General features: G+C 59.2%; 2 protein-coding genes across 8 annotated transcripts in view; one reads left to right on the top strand and one right to left on the bottom strand.

Annotated features, from left to right (window-relative positions):
• FNBP1 (formin binding protein 1) overlaps positions 1–3,267 on the top strand; it is a 140,278-nt gene extending 137,011 nt beyond the window's left edge. The window contains exon 17 of the mRNA XM_030292624.1: positions 180–3,267. Coding sequence (XP_030148484.1) covers positions 180–187 — 8 coding nt within the window. The 3' untranslated portion in view covers positions 188–3,267. The remainder of the gene's footprint in view (positions 1–179) is intronic.
• Positions 3,268–6,913: 3,646 nt separating this feature from the next.
• USP20 (ubiquitin specific peptidase 20) overlaps positions 6,914–24,436 on the bottom strand; it is a 43,703-nt gene continuing 26,180 nt past the window's right edge. For all 7 annotated transcript variants that reach the window (XM_030292609.1, XM_030292613.1, XM_030292611.1 and 4 more), the window contains 16 exons: positions 22,641–23,088; positions 22,138–22,278; positions 21,756–21,871; positions 21,335–21,501; positions 20,627–20,721; positions 14,384–14,417; positions 14,146–14,191; positions 13,195–13,375; positions 12,991–13,117; positions 12,394–12,563; positions 12,231–12,312; positions 11,187–11,295; positions 10,214–10,316; positions 8,855–8,926; positions 8,287–8,463; positions 6,914–8,145 (listed from right to left, as the gene is read on the bottom strand). In XM_030292609.1, the coding sequence (XP_030148469.1) occupies positions 8,303–8,463; positions 8,855–8,926; positions 10,214–10,316; positions 11,187–11,295; positions 12,231–12,312; positions 12,394–12,563; positions 12,991–13,117; positions 13,195–13,375; positions 14,146–14,191; positions 14,384–14,417; positions 20,627–20,721; positions 21,335–21,501; positions 21,756–21,871; positions 22,138–22,278; positions 22,641–23,088 (2,052 nt within the window). In that variant the 3' untranslated portion in view covers positions 6,914–8,145; positions 8,287–8,302. The remainder of the gene's footprint in view (positions 8,146–8,286; positions 8,464–8,854; positions 8,927–10,213; positions 10,317–11,186; positions 11,296–12,230; positions 12,313–12,393; positions 12,564–12,990; positions 13,118–13,194; positions 13,376–14,145; positions 14,192–14,383; positions 14,418–20,626; positions 20,722–21,334; positions 21,502–21,755; positions 21,872–22,137; positions 22,279–22,640; positions 23,089–24,436) is intronic.

The following is a 24,436-nucleotide window of genomic DNA, read 5'->3' as shown; positions in this document are numbered from 1 at the left end:
TCCCCAGGGAAAGGGAAGTGAAACCGTGAAAGTTCCTTATCTCAGACGTGCCCTGTGGTGACAGCCCCACTGTTCTGAAGCTGTCCCCCCTCCCGGGTGGTGCATTCTGAGAAACAGAGTGCCCCCCCCCACCGCCTGTCTTCCTCTAAACCGTCTTTTTCTTTCTTTTTGTGTTGTAGATTCCTAGAGGCCTCGGGGAGCCTTCCCAGGAGAAACCCTCCGGTCTGCTTGTCTCCACAGGCCTGGGCGCCCGCGCTGGGCTGGACCGTGGCCCTGGACATCTCAGCCTGAAGTGACATTCCCCCCCCCCGCACCCCCCGCCCCCCGCCACGTAGCTGCTCGCCTTTTTCTTTTTCTTTTCTTTCGACAGCATGCCCCTCGTGGCCCTGCTCCTTCCGTGGCCCAGTCCGGCCACCTCTTCAGGGAGCAGGTCTATCCCTGTCCCCACCACACACAGGGCCACAGAAGGCAGCTAGACACGTGTTCCCCCCCTCCCCGGGCTCCCGCCTCGGCCCTCAGTCTACCTGGAGCACCCTGGCCCGTCCATGGTTCACACTGTGCCTTTCGTGAAAACTTTGCCACTGGTCGCCTCCCCGCCCCGCCCGGGAGACTAACAAAATCTGGACGAGGAAGGCCAGGTGTGCACCAGGTGGACTGAGCGCCCGAATGTCACTGACGTGTTCCCGTGTCCCAAGTCCGTTGAGTATTCAGTGGTCCTTTTCTGGTTATGGGTCCTCACCTCGCCCCAAACACTGGCCCTTGCAACATGTCATGGCCCGAGAGCGTCCACGGTGGCCACGGGGGCACGCACACGCATGCACGCGCGCACCCCCCCCCCCCTCCGTGCACGCTCAGCACACACGTGTTTTTATCTGGGGCCCGTGCTCAGTGGCCTGGAAAGGTCTGGACTGGACGTCCTATTCCAGCCCGGGGGCCACGCACAAAAGCCTGCATCCACCCGCCTTTTCCATGTCGTCTCCCTCGTTAATGAGCACTGTGGACCCTGGTGCTTCACGAACGAGGGTCTCGCCTCGGCGTTAACTGGTCGCAGGGCGAAAATTCCCGTCTTTTCATGAATTCCGAGATGTGCGTCTTAGGGTTTTAGCGCTTTCCTCACCAAAGACCCTGTGCTGCCCGTGGCTCCGGCTTCTGTATGTTCTCACGTGTTCTGCAGGCCATGGAGACTGGACTGCGTTTGCCTCTGGAGCGAGGTTTCCCGCCCCTTGCGGATCCTTGGGGACAAAGTGAGGCCATGTAGCCTGTGGCCACTCATGCCTTAGAGCAGCGCAGCGTTCCTTCTTTTCTGGTGCAGAAACAGTCGGGAGAAATCACTGGCTGGGAGTGTCTGTGGACGAGACCCCATCCGAAGCCCAAGAAGGAAATCGGGCCTCTTTCTTGTCTCGTTTGGCTTTCGGTAACTAGGCGGTCGCCTCGAACCTCCTCAATTTTTCTCGACATTTACGAATCTAAGACCAGGGTGTCTTCTGGGAGCCGAAGGGACAGGGACAGGGACAGAAACGGGCAGGTGCTAAGGGCTTGGGCCTGTGTCCAGCGGCCCCAAAGATGGTTCCTCTCAGCAAACCGGGGTTGACCAGACGCCTCCCTCAGAGCGGCTCGGCGACTAGAAACTTCCAGCAAGCAAACGCCCGGGGTTGAGCAAGTGAACCCAAGTAGCTTCGGGTTTAAAGGCGAGCCAGCGAGAGAGCATGAGCCGCCCCCCTTCTGTCTCTCTGTCCTTCTGTCTGTCTGTCCCTAAAGGGGGCTATGCCCTTGGCTTGATGATCACCTGCCGGAGAGGCTGCGGCCACTGGCTGTCGCAAGGCTGCTACGTTGGCGGCAGGCCTCCGGTCCCCACGGTGGCGGCGCACCCGTGGCCAACTCCTCAGTCTCGCGAGAGGGCTGGCTTGGCACGTGACCCGGAAGCCAGGCGGCCAAAGGGCGAAGGTGGGGGGGGCCGGGGCTCCCCTGCGTCCCTGCAAACCTACAGGTGTGCGGTTAGTCCGGGCGGCCCCGGGGGCTCCACGGGCGGCTTCTCCAGCCGCCGGGTGACCAGGTGTCCCCAGGAACTTCTGAATCTTACCAGGCCAAGCTGACCACTCTCCACCCCACAGAAGACGCTAATGGTTTTTTAAATCGATTCGAGAGCCTTGGTAACGCATGTGCATTGCATCTTTCACATCCCGGGTCAGAACAGATTCATTTCTCGCAACATAGGGGATACGGTAGAAGCTGCAGTGATTTGTCCTTTTCATGTCTGTGAAACCCGATATAGAATATACTCGTATCTTGTACCCCCTGCGCCTTCCCCCTCCCCCCCTTCCTTCCTTCTGTACCACCTGCGTCCAAAAAAGAATGCATCGTAAGCACTTCTCAGTGTTCAGCGTGGGGTTTGCGCTGTGAGGCCGAGCTCATCAAAGGAAATAAGTTATTATGTGATAGTTGAGACGTATCGTTTACTCTGGGAGTCCTACTGGGAGCTCATCTATCTATTCTTACGGACGCGTTCACGTAGGGTAGAGACGCGGAATTTCCGACCTGCTTCCCGGCCTCCCCGCCCCGCACCCGCGATGCCTGTGGTTTCCCTGCCGATGCTAGAATACTGTTGTCGTAAGAATGACTAAGTTTTAAGGAGCCTGCCCTGACAATGACCTAAAAACGAAACGAAAGACAGGAACTTGTCATTTACCCCGTTTCTCCTTTGCAGGATAAAAAGGTATGGAAAGCCGTAATGGGATTTTCCTTTGGATTTTGATGGAGCTCGCCTCGAAGCTTCCAGGCTGTGAGGCTCAGGCCAGATGAGCTGTAGCACAGGGGCCCCCTAATGCCTTCTGGTGACATCTGTAATTACAGGAGAAAGTTTACTGAACGTGGAAAAAAAAAAAAAAAAGTTACATCGATGCTAAGTATTTTTCCAGAAATCTTGGTTTCATACTTCCTCATGCCTCTGCCTCCTTGTGCTTCTTCTATGATTAAAAAAACAAAAACAAAAACAAACTTATTTAGAGAGTGATCCAAAATTCTATTTTAACCTGACGTTGAGCACCTTTAAACTTTTTAGTTTATTTGTGCGCGTGGCACTAATTCTAAGCTTTGGAGGCATCTCAAGTGTTGTAACGGCCCATTGCCATTGTGAAGGTTCTGGAACTGCCCATTTGTCTCTGGAGATGGAATTAAACCAAATAAAGTGCTTCCATTGGAAGGCTTATATTGACCTTGTAACTATACGTTAACCCTCTTAAATGTTAAATAAAAGTATAACCTCTGTTACGTTGTCACGGGACTGTTTTTGTTGTACTGGCGGGGTGACCCGGGTCACGGAAGCAGGCAGGGCCCCTGGGCTGGAGGCGGAGGCGGCTGGGCCCGTCCGCACCTCGCTGATTTACTGTGTGAACCCAAGACGAGTCACGTAGCCGTGGTAGCCATCGAGACTGGGGCCGGGCTCGCTCTGACCATCCCCCACCCGCTGGGGGAAAAGCTGCCTGTCGGGGACATTGTGATGAGAGATTCAAGTTGATTCAGTCCAGGGATCTAGGGAGGCTCCTTAGGAGCAGGAAGTTTGTTTTTTATGCACTTGAAGCTACAGGTTTTCAGGGATCCTATGGGGGGGGGGGGGCTGGGAAAATGGGGCAAGTTTGCCGTTGGTTCATTGACGCTCTGCTGTGTCAAGTGCAAGTGCCCGGACGCACCCCCTGGCTAGTTTGGCTTCTGTGGGGCCGCAGATGGCGTGCGACATCGCAGGGTGGAGGCCCAGGCCTGCACGCACAGGATGTGCGCGGCGGGAGGCCGGGTCTCTACCGGCGCAGAGAATCCGGGCCCAGGCTCTGCGGGGGGAGGTACAGCGGTTTGTGCCCACACCTCTTGAGGCCCTAAGGCTCCTCCGAGCCATGTTCTCGGGAGGGAGGGAAACAGCAACGCGGAGCGTGAGCAGGGGCAGCCTCGCAGGCGCCAAGCGGCTGCGGGGTGGGAGGTGAGGCCACCAATAAGAGGCCGGCCCTCCCTGGGGCCTTGGCCTCCTCCCCCAGCCCCGGTGTGACTGGACTTTAAAGCCGGAGCTCCTGACTCAGGAGGCAGCGGACCCGTCGGTCAGGCTGCCCCGCTGGGGCCGAGAGTCTGCGCGGGCAGGGCCGGGCCTCTCCGGGCCGGTGGGGGCCTCCCCCGGCCTCCCCGGCGCCGGCCGCACCCAGGCCCGGCATCGCGGCCGCAGAGGCGGGGGCGACCCCTAGCGGGAGAGGGAGTCAGCGCGTCAGGGGAAGGACGCCCCCTGGCGGGGGACCCGGTAACGGGCAATACGATGGAGGTGGGCTGAGCCAGGGGGCTCGAGGGTCTCTCTCTCTCTCTCTCTCTCTCTCTCTCTCTTATTAAAGCAAAAGAGATCCCTAGAGTCCGCCCCACGGGACAGCCTGGAGATCCAGCTCTGAACCGGGGCTGAAGGAGGGAGGCCAGCCTAGCTTCCTGGGACGCACGTCCCCGTGCCCTGAGCCGCGGGGAAGTCCTGTCCCCCGCTGGAGGAGGCCTCCCCTTCCCTCCCTGGCCTCCGCTGCTCTTTTCCGAGGCAGTAAGCCTGTGGCCAGCACCGTCTCAGACCAGGGATTAAAGTGTGAAGTCTGTGAAGCCGCCCTCAGCAGCCACCTTGGACGTGTCGGGAGCTTACAGCCACGAGGCCCTGATTTATTATCCATTTCATTGTTTGTATTTTCTAATTTTTTTTTCCATTTTTAAAAAACATTTATTATTGAGAGACAGAGACAGAGCATGAGCAGGGGAGGGGCCGAGAGACGGGGGGGGGGGGGGGGAGACCCAGAATCCGAAGCAGGCTCCAGGCTCCGAGCCCTCAGCACAGAGCCCGACGCGGGGCTCGAACTCACAGACCGCGAGATCATGACCTGAGCCGAAGTCGGACGCTTAACCGACGGAGCCACACAGGCGCCCCTCATTGTTTTTATTTTTTAAGGTGTGGAAGAAAACACAGGGATCTCTTCATCAGCTCTTTGGCCCCGGAAGGAACCTGCCTGGTGCAGGGGGAGGGGGGGGTTAGGCGCCCCCGGCAGCGTGCACACCCTCTCACTGCCCCCAGGCCAGCCTGTGCCGGCTCCCACTCACCAGACACCAGGCTGCTCACTGGGGTCAGATCCCGGGAAGGGCTGGAGACAGCATCCTAACACGCCCCTGGGACAGCTTTCCGGAAGGCACCTGGTCCACAGCTCGGACTGCCCTTCCCACAGCTCCCCCTGGGGGCGTTCGTTTCTCCCGCACCTGCTCCTTCCCCGCAGTGACGCTCCTCTCCTGCACGGAAACCAGCCAGAGGGAGGCCCCATTCCAAAACACCACTGGCTTCCCTCAAGGCTCTGTGGGGCTCAAAATGAGGTGGGGGGAGACCCACAGGCTTGTTTGTGCGGAACTGCAACGAGCACGAAGGTGGGAAGCCACGCTTCCTGGGTGACCGTGCCTTGCCCTTGTATTTGCGAATGTGGGTTCGTGAGAAGCATGGGCAGATGGGACGGCAGGTCCGCACACTCCCCGGCCGGGCCGTGGCTCTGGCTCCTCTAAAAGGTGCTGCTGGAGTGAGGCCCAGTCCCAGCCTAAGCGAGCAGCCCGACAGGGGGGAGCTGGCAGGAGGGAAAGACAGGAAGGGGCCTCCCCTGCTGCCCTGCCCCGTGGGTGCTTCCCGTCCCCACCCAGTCCGCAGTCCGTGGGGTGAACATCCACAGTCTCTTTTGTCTCCGGATCCCAGCACCTTTAAGTTTGGCCGAGCCACTTAAAACCTGGTGTTTCTTTTTAAGATTATTTATTTGGAGAGAGACAGAGAGTGCCTGTGTGTAAGCGGGGGAGGGGCAGAGAGAGGGAGAGAGAGAGAATCCACAGGCGGAGACGGCAGGTTCCACGCTGTCAGCGCAGAGCCTAACTCGGGGCACAATCTCACGAACCGTGAGATCATGACCTGAGCCGAAACCAAGAGACGGACGCTGAACGGACTGAACCAGCTCAGCGTCCCAAAGCCTGGTGCTTCGAGGGAAGATGTAAAGCATTTTCAGGCCCAGGGGTACCTCCCAATCTCTCCCCCACCTTCCTGTAGTCCAGTGACTGAGTGTCTCCAGAACTCCGAATCAACAGAACTGGTTCACTCTCATCCTCCAAGGTAAGCAAGAAAAGCCAGTCGTGAAATCTGCACCATGGGAATTCTGTGTAGACGGCATTCCAATGCGAGCAAAGCTAAAGATACTGCTTAGACACAGACGCACGCGGCCACCGAGGCCAGGGGCTACCTCTGGGGTGGGGCGAGGTGGCAGGCGTGCTCAGGAGGGACCCACAGCAGTCCGTGGGGACCGGTGATGGTGACGCCGAGGAACCGTTCTCGGCGCTGAACACGCTTCTGCACACTCATGTGTGAGGGGATCTCACGAGCATGTGTGTTTCAAGTTAACACATAAAAACCGCCAATTCTTCTCTCCCCACCAGACCCCAGGGAGTAGCAACAAAACCACCCCAAACCGTGGGGCAAATAAAACACGAGCGTCACTAAACGTCAGGGAGCTGGACACCGGCTACCGCGATGCAGTGACGCCGGCACAATGTCGGCCGTGCGCCGAGGGAAAGGTCCCTGCGAGGCGGCCTTGCCCGGCCCAGGGAGGGCGGCCCCTGCTCGGTGCGGGGTTACTCGGAGTGGCCAGGGCGCAGCGCCAGGAGGGAACCGGCCTGTGGGATGCGGGGCCTCGACACCCGCCCCCACCCCCCCGGCCCCCACCCCTGCTTCTCTGGGGCCGGGAAACTCCTCTTCCTCTTCCGCTCCTGCGGCTTCCAGACACTGGTTCAGAGCCACGCGGAGGCCCCGCTGGCACAGCTATCGGTGACGCCCATCACCCCGGCTCCGCAACCCCCCGACCCCCCGCGCGGACGCACAGACGACAGCGTGGGCTGTGGGGGACGCATACGTATTTATTATGACATTCTGGACACAAACGAGGCCGCGCAGACCCGGGGCGAACTCACAACCTGGCGCGGAATCTGTGCGTCCCGGCCAGGGTGACGTGCGGCCGCCCGGCTCTGAGGGGTGGTGGCCGCTGCGGCTCTCTGAAGACTGTGACAAAGGTCAAGGGATGCCACGGCGGCTGGTTCTTTGATCACATGCTGCCTCGGTGGGGAAGGAGCCAGGTAGAGACGGCAGGAGCGAGCTGCGAGCTTCAGCTTCGAGAGCCTCGGGGCTCTGCCTGAACGGCCTGGCAGTTCCACCGACATCTGCTTCTACGGAGACTGAAGGCCACGGCGTGTGGGGGCTTCGGTTCCAGGACCCCTTCCCCATCCCCCACTCCCTCTGGCCCCGGGGCAGCCACCCCAGCTGCTTCGTCCAGGGGCTTCAGTGCCGCGGGAAGCAAGACCCAGGCCCCCCGTGCTCACCCCGACCGCCCCAGCCGTGGCCCCGCTCGGCATCCAGAACATACTTCCACGACGGGCGCGCAACAGTGCGGGGAGAAAGGGGTAGCTTGTGTTTTCTAGCGCCAGCCCCCAGGGAAGCCGCGTGAGCAGCAAGAGACAGTGACAGCGGGGGACCTCTGTCTCATCCGGTTCCCTGGTGGGGGCAAGCTCCAGCCAATCCATGGGGCAGCACAGGGACGGAGCTGCCTCCAGAAACCATCTCTACTGACAAATCCTACCCCCACCCCAGATCCCGATCGCGCGTGAGTCCAGAGTCGTTAGTGTGCAGGAGAAACGCTGACAGCAGTGTGGGACTCAGGAGCCTGTCTGTGACCACGGAGTCGGGCGAAGCGGGGCCCAGGGAGGAGCTGGCCCCCGCACCCCGACCTCACGTGCTCGGCACCCTGCTCCCCAGCTCTGGGCTGTGAGTCCGGGTGCTGGACGGCCACGGTCCCTGACTGCGAGCCCCAGGGACAAAAGCTGGGCCCGAGTTAGCGGAGGGCGGGTTGGGGACACAACGCTTGTGGCACACGGGGATGGACACCCAAGTTAACGAATGTCGCCGAGCCTCGGCCGTTTGAACAGCCCGCGGTGGATGCGTTTCCCGGTTGTGGCACGACTCGCTTGAACCGAAACAACTTTTCTTCCTCTTTACACATCTGGGTTTCCAAAGTGGCCGGCCCGTCTTCGGGGTACAAACGCGCCCTCTGCCGGGAGGAGGGCGAAGGCAGGGGCCTGTGGGGACACTTGGGGCACTCAGCCCGGCAGGGCCCACGGAGGGTTTCTCCCAACAGCCTCCCGGAAGGTGTGTTCGGGGACGCACTCTTCCAACACGCCAGGGACGCGAGAGGGTCTCTGGAAAGGGAGGGGACTTACAGACTGGCCCACCAAGTCACACTGCCCGGGTCTCGGCTTCGATCTTCTGCTCCCCGTGTAAGCTCTCTGGGTCCTGGAGCTGGGCCACACTCTGTCGGATGGCGATCTCGGGGCCACCGCCATACAGGTTGTTCAGGTAGACCCAGGTCTCCTCCGAAATCTGCCCATAGTCAGCTCCTGCAGGGCCCAAGAGGGCACCGGGTCGGGGCCGGGCTCACGTCTGCCCCCTCACTCCCTTGATGACGCATGGTCTTCGGCAGTGGGGGCTCCGGGAGGTGCAGGCCCCGAAAGGGAGGGAGCGCAACTATGCGTTTCCATGCAAAGCGGTGAAATGCAAATCCAGGATGCCCCAGCAGGACGTCTGTGCTCTCAGGACCCCAGAGGGTGCATCTCTGTGCCCCGTTTCCGGAGGTATGGGGTTCACACAAAGGGCAGGTGGAGGCCGACACAGGGCATGGGTGTGAGCGGCGGGGGCTCCTGGGAAGACTGTGACTGGCAGCTGGGGGGCGGGGATGGGGGGGGAGCCCGGCTGGCCCAGAAGGCCAGGGCTGGAGCCGGCGAAACTCACCCTGCTTCAGTTGAATGTGGCCGCTTCCCCTGGCCTGGGCGATCCTGCTGTTGTCAATGGGCCCGGGGGGCTCTGGAACAGAAACAGCTCAGGCTCAGCACCTCTGGGCCTCTGCAGCAGCGGGAAGAAACCCCAGCCCCCGCCCCCCGCCTCTCAACAGGTAAGAGCCATTCTCAAGGTGTCACTCCAACACCTGTGGCCCCCGAGAGGCTGTCCGGGCCACAGGGGGTCAGTGTGACGTCCTTCCAGGGGCAGGTGCGTGCTCGTGCGGGGAAGTCTGAGAGCCAGAAGGGACTCGTAGCATCCCTGGAGCCCGCACGGGGGACTTCAGGGACCCACGAGCTAGTTTCAGACCCCTCACTGTGGACGGCAGCTGCCACGCGCCAAGCACCCTTCCCGAAACCTCACGGAAGCCTCGACCACCTGATCTGAGAGCCGTCACAGAAGCAGGGGAAGTAACAGCCCAGGTAAGAGCTGGCAGGAATAAGGCTGGGCCCGGAGGTAGGGCTGTAGCTCCAGAGCCCGTTTCTCCATCAGAGCCAAGCCCGACTGCCTCCACCGACACTAGGGAGGCCTCGGGGTGTCCCTGGGACCTTGCCGCCTGGCACGGGCTGGACAGCGGTGAGGTCCCTCCCTCCCTCCCCTTTCCCGGAGTCCTGGCTGGAGCTTATGCCCTGAAAGGCAAATGTCCCGTTCACAGAACCCACTGGCTCTGCCGGCCCTGCCAGGTCCCCAAGCCCCGGTCTGGGAGCCCAAGTGTGGGGCTTGAGGGTGGTGAGGGTGGCCGCAGGCAGGCCAGGGCTCAGGCTCGGCTGTTTCTGACTGCAGGGGACTGCAGAGGGCTCTGGGAGCTGCCTTGTGATGGGGCCTGTCTCCGCCTCTGTAAGTCATGGGGTCAGAGGACACTGTGTCCACTGTCTTTCCTAAGAGCTTGAAGCCATCTATCCACTAAAAGCTAGTATTTAGGGCAAGAGAACCCTCAAAGGAAAAGGCCTGGCAGGAGGAAAGAACGGCCTCCTCTGGGCACCAGCAGGGACGGGAGAACAGGAGAGAAGGGGAGGGAAGGGGCGGAGCCAGACGGCTTCTCTCCCACTACAGCAAGAAGGCGTGGCTCCAGGACACTGGGTGGTCTGGCCCCTGCAGGCTAGCCCGGTGGGGACAGAGACCCCAGCGTGCCGGGCTGGAATAACACCCGTGCTCTCCAGTCCTCCAGGAGGCAGGCACTAGCCTAAACCTGCTAGGCAGCCACCGACCACCCCAGGCACCCCCTCTCCCGCCTCCTGGGGCCCTCCCCACAGATCTGAAGCCCCAGGGCCCTCCCGGCGGGTGGGCGGAGTGCCAGGCCAGTGCTCCACTCACCATTGTCCTTGCCCTTGACAAAGGCTTCCCACTCCCGGAACCACTGCATGCTGATGCAGTAGATGACGCTGGGGGACTCCTCGGCCTGGAAGGCTTTGTTGAGCTGGGCCGGCCGGGGGAGCAGAGGGGAGGGTCAGCGGGATGGTCCCAGCACCCCGCCAACCCGCACCCTCCACTCTCAGAAAACACCAGATCCTCCAGGTAGAAACCGCGGGGCCCCCAGACACGCTCAGAGGAACATCCCCCCGCGGCCCCGCCACCCCGATCTCTCTTCAAGGACTTCGATCCAAGGGAGAAGGCACGCAGATGCGGTTCTCCCGCACTTCACGGACTGCGGCTGTTCGCTCCCTCGTTAACCATTCTGACGTGTTTTCTCGTGGGCACAGAGCGCAGTGTCCTTTAACGTCTTTCACCTACGCGTCTGCTACTGGATGATGGATGGCCCCCGGTGGCCTGTTCTGAACAGCCCCGGGGCCGGGGTGTGCCCGGGGCCCCAGCACCACACTGCACAAGCCCCTTTCCTACACGGCATCGTCCTGGGTCCTGTTTTGCCACCTGATTTTTTTCACTTAATACCCCTTTCGGGGTCAGTTGGTAGAACCCATGGTTCTCAGTGGGAGGGGGAAGGGACACTGCCAGTGTCTGGAGGTCATTTTCATGTGGCTGGCATGGAGGCGGCCAGGGATGCTAACTGTCCTATCACCCGCAGTCCAGTCCCCACGACAAAGAACCATCCAGCCCCAAGCCACAGTGCCCGTGGCTTACCAGCACACCCGGCAGATGGACCTGAGCCTCCTGAACCCCGCCCTCCTGCTGGTAAAATCTTAAATGTCTGGCCAGGCCTCTGGCCACTCTGTTCTCCCCACAGAACGTGTCTTCCAGATAGAGCCTGGCTGCACGCGGCTCTTCAGTCCCCAAATCCCCGCGTGGCCCCAGCGGAAGCTAGAGGCGCCCCACCCCCACCCGCACGCACCTTAATGAAGGTGTCGATCTCAATCCGCCTGCGCTTGGCCAGTGCCTCTATCTCCACCTGGCAGATGGAGCACACGTACAGATGGTTCACGGCAGGGCCGCCCCCAAACCTGCACCGGGAGGGAGGGCCAGGAGGGGGGAGCGGAGAGGGAGAGAGAGAGCGCGAGCCCTGAGGGGCGGGTTCCAGTAGGGGAGGCAGCAGAACTTGCCAGAGAGCCATGACCGCCCTCCACGTGGTGGGTTTCTGCTCCTCTGGGGAGGCTCCCCAACGCTGCAACCCTGGGTGCCCTGTGCACAGCCCGTTCGCTTTTCTGTCTTCCTTACCAGTCTGGCAAGGGCACCCGTGTGCCAGCACGCCCACGGCACCCGACACAGGGCCTGCCCTGGCACAGGTGTGTCACAAACAGATGTTTAATGGCTGGAGGGATTAACGTTCTCGCTTCCTCTCTTGGCTGCTGGGCGGGAGCCCTTGTGGCCAAGAGCCCACCCGGCAGGACCCCGGGGACGATGTCAAAGGGACACAGAAGGTTGTCCCTCTGCGGGCAGGAGGGTGGAGCTCCACGGGATATGGGGACACATCTCCCTGTGGGGCTGCCCTCCTGCAACCGGGCAGAGTCCGCGCCTGACCTGCCAGCGGCCGGGGCAAAGCCTGTCCCGACCCGTCTGAGCACGTGCTGGGTATGGCATGTCCTGCCCACCTGGTCCGCAGAGCCACCTGGGCCTGAAGGCCGCCCGAGCCGGGCCTGCCCCAAGCCGGCGCTCCCAGGACTATCTGTGACAGGGACCAACATGCTTGCTTTTGCTTGAGCCGGTTTTGTCCCTCCTGACCAGAAGGATCCAGCTGGATGCCCACCGGTGTCTTTTTCCCTGCAGTTCGTGTGCCGGGGAAGCCCCTGCAGCCGCTTCTGTGCGGCTCTGCCCGGAGTGGAGGGCGGCGTGGGGCCCACGGTGGCGTCCGTTCCCGGAGCTCCTTCCCTGCCCCGCCGAGCGCCGGGCCCGGACGGGGGCAGGCTGCCCGCCCAGAAGAGGCAGGCACGGCGCCTACCTGTTGTAGAGGTGCTCCCAGACGTTCTGGGGCAGGATCACCACCAGGTCGTCGATGTAGTGGTATTTGTTGGGCGGGATGCCTGGGGAGGAAGGCAGAGGGACGGGGAGCTGGGGGCTTGGCCGCCCGCCCCGCGCCCCCGCCGCAGAGAAGGCGCCCTCACCTCCGTGGGAGCAGAGGAAGGTGTGGTTGGTGATGGGCCCCGGCTCCGCGAAGGTGTTGAACTTGTTAAGCCACTCCCGGGACACGTAGAACCGCAGCAGGCTGGGCTCCCGCATGGCGGCCAGGGATACCACCTGCTGCCGCTCCCGCACAGCCTCCTCGCTGCTCTTCCTGGGGCAGGGGTGAGGCGAGGGTGGGTGGGGTGGGGGTAGGGCAGAGGTGGGAGGGGGTTGGGGCAGGAGAATTGCGCGCAGCTGTGCCTGGGCTCACTCCATGCAGGGGCACCAGCCACAGCTGGCAGGGGTGTGCTCGGGGCCACCTACCGCCACTCCCCCTGCCTGAGCCCCACCCCTGCCAGAGTCCCGGCCACCGTCCCCTCCCACGGGACCACCACGGAAGACCCAAACTCAACTTCTTGGGCTTCCCACTTTCCCGCGGTGGCCACAGGGCTCCTTCTTCCAAACTGAAACCCTCGCTGCCCGAGTCTAGAGCCCTTCCAGGCCCCACCCACCCTGACGGAAGCCCCAGGGGCCAGGGGCGGGACGCCCAGGCCCGCAGGTCACCAGCTCTACCCCGACGGCCCACCCAGGGCCCCCACCTGTAGAAGAGGACGTAGGCCTCGGCGTTCTGCACCACCGTCTCGTGGACCTCAGTGACATACTGGTCATCGAACTCGTACCATTGCCCGTTGATGACGTTCTGGCAGTAGGCGATGTAGTGGCCACCTGCGGCGGGAGGGGTGGGCGGGTCACGGGTGGCCTAGGGGACGGGGACGGGGAGGCGCAGGGGTGGCCGGACTCACTGCCTGCTGTGCCGTGGTGGCAGATGACAGAGAGGAGGTCGTAGGTGGCGATCTGCGACGTGCACTCCTTGGCAAGGAATGGACGCAAGTCAAGTCCCTCGAGGGGGAAGGAGACATGGCTGCTGATTTTGAACGAATACATGACCTCGTGCCGAAAGCGCTTCAGGTGGATGCACAGGATCTGCGGGGACCGGGGCAGGTGTCGGTCCCTCCAGACGGGGCTGGCTGGGGCCCTGCGAGCCCCGGTAACCAGGCGGGGTCTCGAGGCTAGGCTCTGGGACACCCGCCAGCCCGCTGTTCGGTCCACTGGGGTCTTGCCATTCAGGTGAAAACAAGGAACCTAGCAGCTGGAGCCTTCCAGAGGCCCAGGCGGGTGGATGGGTCACACCCACTGAGCCGCCTGAAAAAGGGAAGAGCCCCGCGTGGGAGCCGAGCTGACTCGCCGCAAGGCACGAGCAGAGGCACGGGTGACGGCAGGGCCACGCCGACGGCACCGGCTGCCGAGACGGGCGTCCCAAACCTGCTCGGCACGGCCCCGAGCTCCCGCCTCTCGGGCACCGCTCCTCTCTGCTCCGGGTTTCAGTGAGCCCGTTCCTGCCTCGGAGCTTTGCCCACCGGCTCCTTCCCCCCTCACCCCCACGAGGCCCAGACAGCCCCCGCGCTCAGGGCCCACTCAGACCGACTCCCCCAGAGAGGCCTCCCCGCACACCCACCTTCCCCGGGGTGGCACCCTCCGCCCCACGCCCGCCCCAGTCCCACTGGGACTGGCACAGTGCGGGAGGAGCTGAGGGAGGGCCCACGTCGCTGTCCAGACCCCTCCCAGCAGGCCTCTCAGCCAAAGCAGTGGACTCCCCCCTGAAGCGGTCAACTCTCCCCAGCCCCGGGCTTCTTGGGGGAGGAAGGATGCTCAGTGACAGGCAGTGGCGGGGGCGGGGGGGCTGCTCCACTCACCTCGGGCAGCTGCAGGACCTTACAGTATTTCACCCCGTTCCGCAGCCTGGCAGGGACAACGGGCGAGAAGCGGTGAGTGTCCGGGTGTGGGGGTAGAGCGGCACCCTCCCAACAGGGGCACGTCTGTGAGGTCAGGGTCAAACTCCCCGGGCGAGCAGGGGAAGTACGCGGGACACAGACGGACGGAGGGGTCGGAATGGGAAGCTGGGGAGAGGCCCCGGGACACACACACACTTACTTTTTACACCGTTCACAGCTGTACATGTTGTCGCCTAGAGCAGTAAATGCAGACAACGGTTAGCGGGGACAGGAAATGGCAGAAGTGGACATGATCATTTATGCTGACGACACACAACCCGATAGGCTGCCTGCAAGAGACTCACTTCAGTGTTAAGGGCACACAGGCTGGGAGAGAGGGATGGAAGGAGACATTCCCTGCAAATGGAAACCAAGAGAGCAGAGGTGGCCATATTGGTATCAGATAACACGGACTTTCGGTCCAAATCTGTCAGGAGAGACGAAGAGGGTCACCATGTGGTGATAAAGGGGTAATTCAAAAAGAAGAGGTAACTATTGTAAACATACGCATCCAACCCCACAGGACCTAAATATGGGAAGCGAATATTAACACAACTAAAGGCAGAAAGAGTCAGCAATACGGTAACAGTTGGGACTTTAACACCCCACTTTCAACGCTGGGCAGATCATCCAGGCAGAAAATTAATAAGGGAACGAGACCTGAAGGACTACAGACCAAGTGGACCTCACAGACACAGACAGAACATTCTACCCAACAGCACCAGAATACACGTTCTCAAGTGTGCACGGCACATTCTCCAGGACAGATCCTTTGTTGGGCCACAGAGCAAACTTGGAACAAATCTGGGAAGACAGATATAGTATCTAGATCTTTTCCAAACACAGCGGTATGAAACGAGAAACCATTAACGGGAAGAAAACTAGAAAATTCACAAACAAGTGGACATTAAACAACACACTCTTCAACAACTGACGGGTCAGAGAAAAACTCAAAAGGAACTCAGGAAGCATCTCAAGACAAATGAAAATGAAAATATAACATACCACCACATATGGGATGCAGGAAAAGCAGGTCTAAGAGGGAATTTCATAGCAATAAGTGGCAACATTAAGAAAGCAAACAGATCTCAAACAACCTTTTTCGATGAAAGAGAAAATGAAAAATAAACTAAGGCCAAACTTGGCAGAAGGGAGGAAACGACAGAGATTAGAGCGTAAATAAACAGAGATGAGAAAAAAACAATAGAAAAAAAAAGATCAGTGAAACTAAGAGTCGGTTTTCAGAAAAGATAAAATTGAAAATGCTTTTAGCTAGATTAGCAAAAGCAGAGAGAGAGAGGATGCAAGTAAATTGTAAATGGAGGGGGGCTCTTACAACTGACACCACAGAAACACAAAGGATCATAAGAGGCACTGTGTCCAATTCGCTGTACCCCAAATTGGATAACCCAGAAGAAATGCACAAATTTCTAGAGATATACAACCAAGACTGAATCATGAAGAAAGAGAAAATCTGAACAGACCAGTAATAAGGAGATTAGAGCAGTATTCTTTCCACCTTGTAATAGTAGTAAAAAGTAAAAACTTCCCAACCAACAAAAGTCCAGGACCAGATGGTTTGCCGGTGAATTCTACCAAACATTTAAAAAAAAGAATTAACACCAATCCTTTTCAAACACTTCCAAAAAGCTGAGGAGGGAGCACTCTCAGACTCATTTTATGAGGCCAGCAGCACCCTGATACCAAAGTTAGATAAGGACACTAAAGGAAAAGAAAACGATGGGCCAATATCCCTGATGAATGTTGACGGGGAAATCGTCAAAAAAAATTCTAGCAAACCGAATTCAGCATCATATTAAAAGGCTCACACACCATGATCAAAGGGAATTTAACCCTGGGAGGCAAGTATGGTTTATCACACACAAATCAATACACAGGATACTCTACGTTCATAGGATAAAGGGTAAAATCATATGATCCTCTCAACCCAGAGAGGAAAAGCATTTGATGAATTTCAACACCCTTTCACGATAAAAGGTCTCAGTAGGTTGTGTAGAGGGAACACACCTCAACATACCGGAGGCCACCTAAGACAGGCCCATGGCCAATGTCATCCTCAATGGTGAAAAGCTAGCAGCTTTTCCTTCAAAATCAGGACCAAAACAAAGGCGCTCACTCTCACCAGGCCTATTCTAGCCAGTACTAGAAGTCCTAGCCAGAGCAATTAGGCAAGAAAAAGAAATAAAAGACGTCCAAAAAGGAGAAGAGGAGGTAAGGAGCTCAGGCTGTCTGTATGCGGATGATGCGATCCTACACATAGGAACCCTAAAGACTCCCCCCAAAAAACTGTTAGCGCTGACAGACGAATTCAGTAAAGATGCAGAGCACAAACTCAACATATAAAAACCAGCGGCATTCCTGTGCACTGGCAGTGAAATATCTGAATGAGAAACCAAGAAAACAAACCCATTTATAATCGGGTCAAGGATGATAAGCACACAGGAATACGTTTAACCAGGGAGGTGAAAGATCTGTACGCAGAAACCACATGTCATCGATGAGAGACACGGACAAAGATGGCCGTGAGACCGTGGAAAATACAGCTGTTGGTCTCAGCCCCAGGTTCCTGGCTCACACTCCCTAAGGTCCTTCTACTTTCCTAAGTGGTAAGAGCACTAGAAGCATCATCTGTTCTGATATTTGGTCTTTGACCCTTTGACCCCACTTCCTGGCAGGCTCCTAAAGGTCCCTTGGAATTTCCTAGGTGATGGCGGTGACTTTTGTCCTAACAAGGTGACTCTGGATGGCTCTGGGATTGGGGCTGATCGCCAGAAAGACAGAGCCATGATTAGAAGTTTGGAATTTTCAGGGGCGCCTGGGCGGCTCAGTCAGTTGAGCGTCCGACTTCGGCTCGGGTCACGATCTCACAGTCTGTGGGTTCAAGCCCTGCACTGGGCTCTGTGCTGACAGCTCGGAGCCTGGAGCCTGCTTCGGATTCTGTGTCTCCCTCTCTCTTTGTCCCTCCCATTTTTGCCCCTCCCCTCTCTCTTTGCCCCTCCCCTCCAGATGCTCTGTCTCTCTCTGTCTCTCAAAAATAAATAAACGTTAAAAAATTAAAAAAAAAAAGTTTGGAATTTTCAGCCCCACCTGTGTCCTACAGAGGGAGGGGCTGGAAATGGGAGTTTATAACCGATCATGCCTACGTGAGGAAGCCTCCATAAAAATCCCAATGGCATGGCGTTTGGCCACCTTCCTAGTTGGTGGACGTGTGGAGACGAGGGAAAGTAGTGAGCTCAGAGGTCAAGGAAGTTCTGCCCCTTCCCACATACCCTGCCCTGTGCAGCTCTGCCGTCTGGCTGTTCCTGAGTTAAATATGTTTTTTTAACATTTATTTATTTTTGAGAGAGAGAGAGAGACAGAGTGCGAGTGGGGGAGGGGCAGAGAGAGAGAGGGAGACACAGAATCCCAAGCAGGCTCCAGGCTCCGAGCTGTCAGCACAGAGCGCGACGCGGGGCTCGAACTCCGAACTGTGAGATCATGACCTGAGCCGAAGTCGGACGCTTAGCTGACTGAGCCACCAGGGTGCCCCTGAGCTACATCCTTTCACGATAAACCAGTAATCCAGCAAGTAATGGCTCTAGCAAATTAATCAAACCCAAGGAGAAAGGGTTGGAACCTTCGAGCTACAGCCAGTCAGAAACACAAGTGACAACCAGGACCCATGACTGACTTCTGAAGTTGGGGAGGGGAAGTCTTGTAGGACTGAACCCTTAACCTGTGGGATGTGATGCTGTCTCCAGTGTCAGAATCGAGGCGAATTCTCAGTACCCAGCTGGTGTCACATAACTGCTTGGTAGGGGAACAGCACCACGCATCTGGCATCGGGAAGGTAGTAAGAGTGACAGGAGACTGAGTAGTTCCCACACGGTGACCCAATACATGAGAATAAATGAACAAATTCACGGATCAGAATACTAGATATTGTCAAAATGTCCACCCTACCCAAAGCCATCTATAGATTCGATGCAATCCCTGTCACAATCCCAGTGACCTTTTTCACAGAAATAGAAACAAAAAAATCCTAAAATTCACATAGAATTATAAAAAAAATCCCAAACGGCCATAACAATCTTGAGCAAGAACAACGGTGGAGGCGTCCCGAGTCCCAATTTCAAACTACACTACGAAGGTACGGTGGTCAGAACAGTATGGCACTGGCATAAAAACACACACAGGCCAATGAACAGAATTCAGGACCCAGAAATAAACCCATGCATATACGGGCAACTGCTGTCTGAGAAGGGAGCCAAGAATACTTGACGGGGGAAAGGCAGTCATTTCAGTAAATGGTGCTGAGGAAACTGGGTATTCACCCCTGTGACAGAAGAATGAAACTGGACCCGTATCTCATACCGCTCACAGAAATTATCCTAAAATGGATTAAAGACTGAAATACAAGATCTGAAGGGATGCCTGGGTGTCAGTCAGTTGAGCGTCCGACTTCGGCTCGGGTCACGATCTCGTGGTCCGTGAGTTCGAGCCCCGCGTCAGGCTCTGTGCTGACGGCTCGGAGCCTGGAGCCTGCTTTGGATTCTGTGTCCCCCCCCCTCTCTGCCCCTCCCCCACTCATGCTCTGTCTCTCTGTCTCAAAAATAAATAAACATTAAAAAAAAAAAAAAAAAAGACCTGAAACCACAAAACTCCTAGAAGAAAACATAGGGGAAACGCTCCCGGACGCTGCCCTTGGCAATGACTTCTTGGATAGGACACCAAAAGCACAAGCCACAAAAGCAAAAATAAACAAGCGGGCCGATATCAAACTCAAAAGCTCTCGCAACACAAGAAACAATTTGCGAAGTAAAGAAGCAACCTACAGAACGGGAGAAAACATGTATCGGATAAGGGGTTAATATCCAAAGCACGTAAGGAATTCATACAAATAGGAGAAAACAAAACAAAACAAAATCAAAACCCAGATAATCTGTTTAAAAGCTGGCAGAGGACCTGAACAGACATTTCTCCAAAGACGAAAAACAGGTGGCCAGCAGGTACACGAAAAGCTGCTCAACATCACTCATCCCCAGGGAAGCGCGAATCGACCCCGCGATGAGGTGTCACCTCACACCTGTCAGAAGAGCTCTCCTCAAGAGGAGATTTTGCAAAATGAGATACAAAGTGTCGGCAAGGACGTGGGGAAGGGGGATCCTTCGCGCGCACCGCCAGTGGGAACAGAAATTGGCGCGGCCATCGCGGAAAACAGTGTGGAGGTTCCTCAAAAAGTTAAATAGGACCCTATGATCCAGCAATCCCACGTCTGGGTATTTATCCAAAGGAAATGAAATCGGTCTAGAAGGGACCAGGTACGCATCCAGGTTTACTGCAGCATTGTTCACGACAGCCAAGGGCAGAAGTGAAGCCCACGTGTCCACCGCGAGAGGAACAGGGAAGTAAGACATCGTCTATCAAGAGTACTATTCACCTCCAGAAAGGGGGGGGGGGGTTCTGCCACCTGCCATGACACGGATGAGGAGCCCGTCACAGGAAGACAAATACCATATGATCGGACTTAGATGATGGAGACAGAAGGTAGAATGATCAGCGCCAGGGCTGTGGGACGGGAGAAGAGAGAGTTGCCGTTTAAGGGGTAGAGTTTCCGCCTTGCAGGATGAGAAGGTTCTAGAGATTGATTGCATGATAATATGAATACAGGGAACGCTACTGAACAGTACACTTAAAAATGGTTAAGGTGGGCAGGGGGCGCCTGGATCGGTGAAGCGACTGACTTGGGCTCATGTCATGTTCTCGCGGCTCGTGGGTTCGAGCCCCGTGTCGGGCTCTGTGCCGACAGCTCAGAGCCTGCAGCCTGCTTCAGATTCTGTGTCTCTGTCTCTCTTTGTCCCTCCCCAGCTCATGCTCTCTCTCTCTCTCTCTCTCTCTCTGTCTCTCTCTCAAAAATAAATAAATGAACTCAAAAAATTTTAATACAATTAAAAAAATGGCTAAGATGGTAAATTTTATGTAATGTGTATTTTACCACAACTAAGTCTTGTGGGGGGGGGGGGTTGTGTTTGTTTGTTTGTTTTTAAGAAAAAGAGCTTTCCCAAAGGTAAGATGCTAAGCACTCAACAGAAAAATGGGAAAAGTCAGGAAGAGGACATTGTAAAATATGAAATACCAACAGTCAATATGCTTATAGAAACTGTCCAAGCTCATCGATAACCGAGGAAACGCAAGACTAAAAGCACAATATCATTTTTGTGCACCAAACTGTTAAACAAAAGAAAACCAGGTGAAGCCCTAAGGGCCACCAGGTGGTAGGGCTGGGAGAACACGCAGTCCCGGGCCCAGCCTGGCAGGTGGGGGGGGCGGGGAGGGGGGCGATAACTGACAGTGAGTTCCAGAAACCAGCCGTATGCTGACCCAGCCAGCCCGGTCCACTCACCCTTCAGCTCATCAGCAGCGAAGAAGGCAGCAAGGCAGTCTTCCAGGGTGACGACCGGCCCCCAAAACCAGCTGGGGGTACAGGATACCACAAACCTACGGAGACAGAAAAGGGGTGGCGGGGGTGCAACCAGGGCCTGGGCAAGACTGAGACCTGGCGGCTTTGGGCCCCGGGAGGCACCTTGGCCCGGTGGGTGGAACGGGTAGAGGCCCCAACGCTTGCGAGCACCAGCCGGCAACCCAGGGTCCTTGGGAGAATGACATCACTTCTCCCTGAGCTTTGTCTTTTCACGTGTGAAGGGGCCCTGATCCCACTGGCCTGTCCTCTGGGCAGAGACAGGCTCCTGACATCAGGCGGGTATAAAGCGGGCTTTGCGGCACACGGCAGGGGCTCCGGAAAGCTGCCCACCGCTCTCCCTGCAGGGTCAGGCCCGCTCTCCAGCTGCCGCCCTCCTTTCTCGCTGTCACCTGGTGACTCCCCTGTCATTACCCGCCTTCAGATCCATGGGCCCACCCAACCCAGGCCATTCCCTCGTGGCTGAGGAAGCCCCCACCCCACTCAGCCAACACCTGCACATCCTCCAGCTTCAAGGGCCCTTCGGGACTCTGCCCTTGGCCCTGTAGCTGCCTGAACTTTGCCGTGTACGGCCTGCCGCCTTCCAGGGCCAGGGCAGTGTCGTGTCTCCAGCAGGCGGGAAGGCTGGGGTACCTCCGGATATACTCCACGATGAAGGCGAGCCAGCCCTGGGCGGCGTAGCTGTCCCCGCAGGCGCCCGGCTTGGCTGGCACGTTCTGGTAGATGTGCAGCTTGGCCAGGTCCTCCTTGCCAGGAATGGGCAGCGACAGGTCCTGGAACGTCTCTACCGTGGTGGACACCTGTGGGGTCGAAGGTCAGCTTGGGTTTCCACCTTCTAGGGCCCCCGTCCTGCCCAGAACAAGCAGAATCTGTACCCCAAACCCCAGTCACCACCAGATGGCAGGTATAGGGCGGAGGGTCTGCCCCCTAGTCTGGCGACCGGGGCCCTCCCCTACAGAAAGGCAGGGGGCACCGGGCGGAGCCCCCAACCTGGGGGAGGAGCACCGGGGCACTGAAGGCCGGCGCGTCACTCGTCCCACCCCAGGGCACTCACACGGTCACAGGTGAGACACTGCACGAGGCTGAGGACGGATCCGTCGAAGATGTCGGAGATCACGCTGCGGTAGTGCTGCTCCTTCCGCCTCCGGCTGCCGGCACTCAGTACCTGGGCTGGGGGCACAGCACGGCACTAGGCCCAGCCCCTCCGGCCTGTCTGGGGCAAGGGGCGGTGCTGGGGCTGGCCTGGCCGGGACCTGGGGGGGTCCTACGTGCGTCACGTGCTGGGGCTCACGGTTCACCTCCCAGCGCCTCGGTCACGGTCAGTGAGACGGGGCGCCCCGCTCGCACCCGGTGGCATTAGGAGGCCTGCGCTCCCGGCCCCGAGCTGCGCGCGCGGCCGCCCTGCCGACCCACCCTGACCGCCCGACCCCGCCAACCTTTCTTGAGCACGTACGACGGCCCCATCCTCACGGGGCTCGCCCGAGGAGGGCTGCTGGCCAGCTTGGTGTGGCCCTCGTGGTGGCGCACGGGGCTGCAGGGGCGGGAGGCGCTGCGCATGTGGGCCTCGTTGTCCGGCTCTGGGGGCAGAGAGGGGGCCGTGCTGGGCCGAGGCAGCCACGCAGGCTGCGGGGCCGGGTCAGGAAGAGGACCCGCCAGCACCTCCTAGGGACCGAGGCGGGAGCCAGCCACGCCTCCTCTGGCCCGTGCCCACCCCGGCCGCCACCAAACCCACAGAATGCCTGTCCTCGCTCCAGTCTCCAGCCGAGGGGCGGGGCCGGCTGAGCGGGTCCGCACCTGCCACGTGGCCGACCCCTGACCCGAGGCTCTGGTGGTGGGACCCCAGGGGGTGGGAGAGGCCAGCGGGCCGGTGCGCGTCGGCGCCCGGCACAGGGAGGTGCCGGGCAGAGCGGGCCGGGGGCCCCGAGCGGCTGTCTGGCACCTGGGGTCCGGCAGGGGCTGGGGGACCGCGGCGACGGCGGCCGGGCCTCTGCGGGCTGGTCGTCGAGGGCGGCCATGGCCGTGTCCACGTCGGCGTCCTCGTCCACTTGCTCCGAGCTGGTGCGCTGCTGGCCCCAGGAGAACTTGCGGTCCTTCATGCGCTCCTTCTCGGAGATGGCGCGGCCCGCCTCGTCGGGGGTCAGCAGCTCCGCCTCGGCCTGCGAGCCGCCCCCGCCACGGCCCTGCCCGTCGCCCTCACCCCGGTCGCTGCTCGAGTCACAGGACAGGAACTCGTCCTCGGACGGGCTCCGGTCACCCTCGCGCTTCTCGTCCGTGTCGCTCGAGTCTGAGTCCCGGGCCTCGGCCAGTGCCGCCGCGGCCGCCACCACGGGCTCCTTGAGCTCCTCGTGCAGCTGGTCCATCAGGCAGCGCAGGAACTCCTGGGTGTCCTGGAAGCAGCGGCCGCGTCAACGGGGCCGTCCCCCGGGCGGAGGCACCCCCGCCGCCCCTGCGGCCGAGGACACCAGCAGGCCCCTCTCGTGGGTCCCGGCGGTACCCCGTGCAGACGCGTCGAGCGGCCCTCACGGGGGCCTCCGTGGCGGTTCTGTCCCAACCCCCGCTCTACCAGGAGCGCCAGGGCCAGAGAGGCCGAGCCACCCCTCCCCAGTCACACAGCTGTCAAGTGGCAGAGCTGAGGTCCCCACTGGGGCCGTGGGACTCCCCAGCTTGTGCCCATAAGCACCTGTAGCCCGGCCTCTACCTCAGTGTGGGACGGTGAAGGAGCCACGTTTGGCCCCGAAAGTCACCTTGCTGCCTGCAGGCGGGGCCCCTGGGGCGGGCAGGGAGACTGAGGAAGGATGAAGGTGACACAGAAGATGCGTGTGCACGTGACGACCCAGCCGACTTGGGTGGGGGTGATGACGGCCAGCAGGCCCGGCCGCCCGCATCCTCTACCCTTCCTCTGGTTTCCCCCTGCCCTCCCAGCCTTTCTGCCAGCTCCCATGCCCACGCCTCGCCTCGCCAGTGTGGCCGTGGCCCCGGAGGCAGGATCGCACCTTCCCAGAGACGATATATCTAAGCTGTCTCTCCGGGCCTCTTGGGCCTCAAATCACAGCAGTGGCACTTTTATTCTGCCCTCTGACTAGATCGCCAAACCGACCAGGAAGCCTGGGCAGCGAGGCTTCCAGCACCCGCCCACCGAGCCCCGCCGGGAGTGGCGCACGCACAGAAGGCGCACGCACAGAAGGTGCGCCGAGAGTGGCGCACGCACAGTGGCGCACGCACAGAAGGTGCCAGAACGTGGTGGCGGAGGCTGGGCTCCAACAGCCGGGGGCACGTGGTGCCACGCTGCCCCTCACAGTGCCTGGTGTCAGAAGCAGTGCCCCCGGCCCAACTCCTGACCAACACGATGCTGGATCACTCAGCAGCCAGAACCAGCCAAGCCTCCTCAGCCTCACGTCACAGATGCGGAGACAGGGCCTCATTCCAGGAGAGGGAAGGGAGGGCTCTGGAAGGGTTTCCTCGGGCAAAGTGTCAAACTGGAAGACCAAAGAAAGTAACCACTAGCTTATCTTGCATTAGGGGGTGGAGGGGATTCATGGGTCCCGTTATCAGGGGCGCGGAAAGGTTCTTGTAAGAAACGGGCCTCTGACTCGCCATCTCCTTTCCTTTCTGGCTTCTCCTTGTAACAACAGTACTGTGCTCGGGTTGCTAAACTCTCAAGCCGTGTGTGGAAGCAGGACAGCGTCCTCTGGCTGTTAACAGAGGCCCACGCCTGCATCCATGTTTCGGACTCAG

This window comes from Lynx canadensis, chromosome D4, assembly GCF_007474595.2.
Source record: "Lynx canadensis isolate LIC74 chromosome D4, mLynCan4.pri.v2, whole genome shotgun sequence".
NCBI lineage: Eukaryota > Metazoa > Chordata > Mammalia > Carnivora > Felidae > Lynx > Lynx canadensis.
The sequence above is the reverse complement of the archived record's forward strand: the minus strand, read 5'-3'. Positions and strand labels throughout refer to the sequence as shown.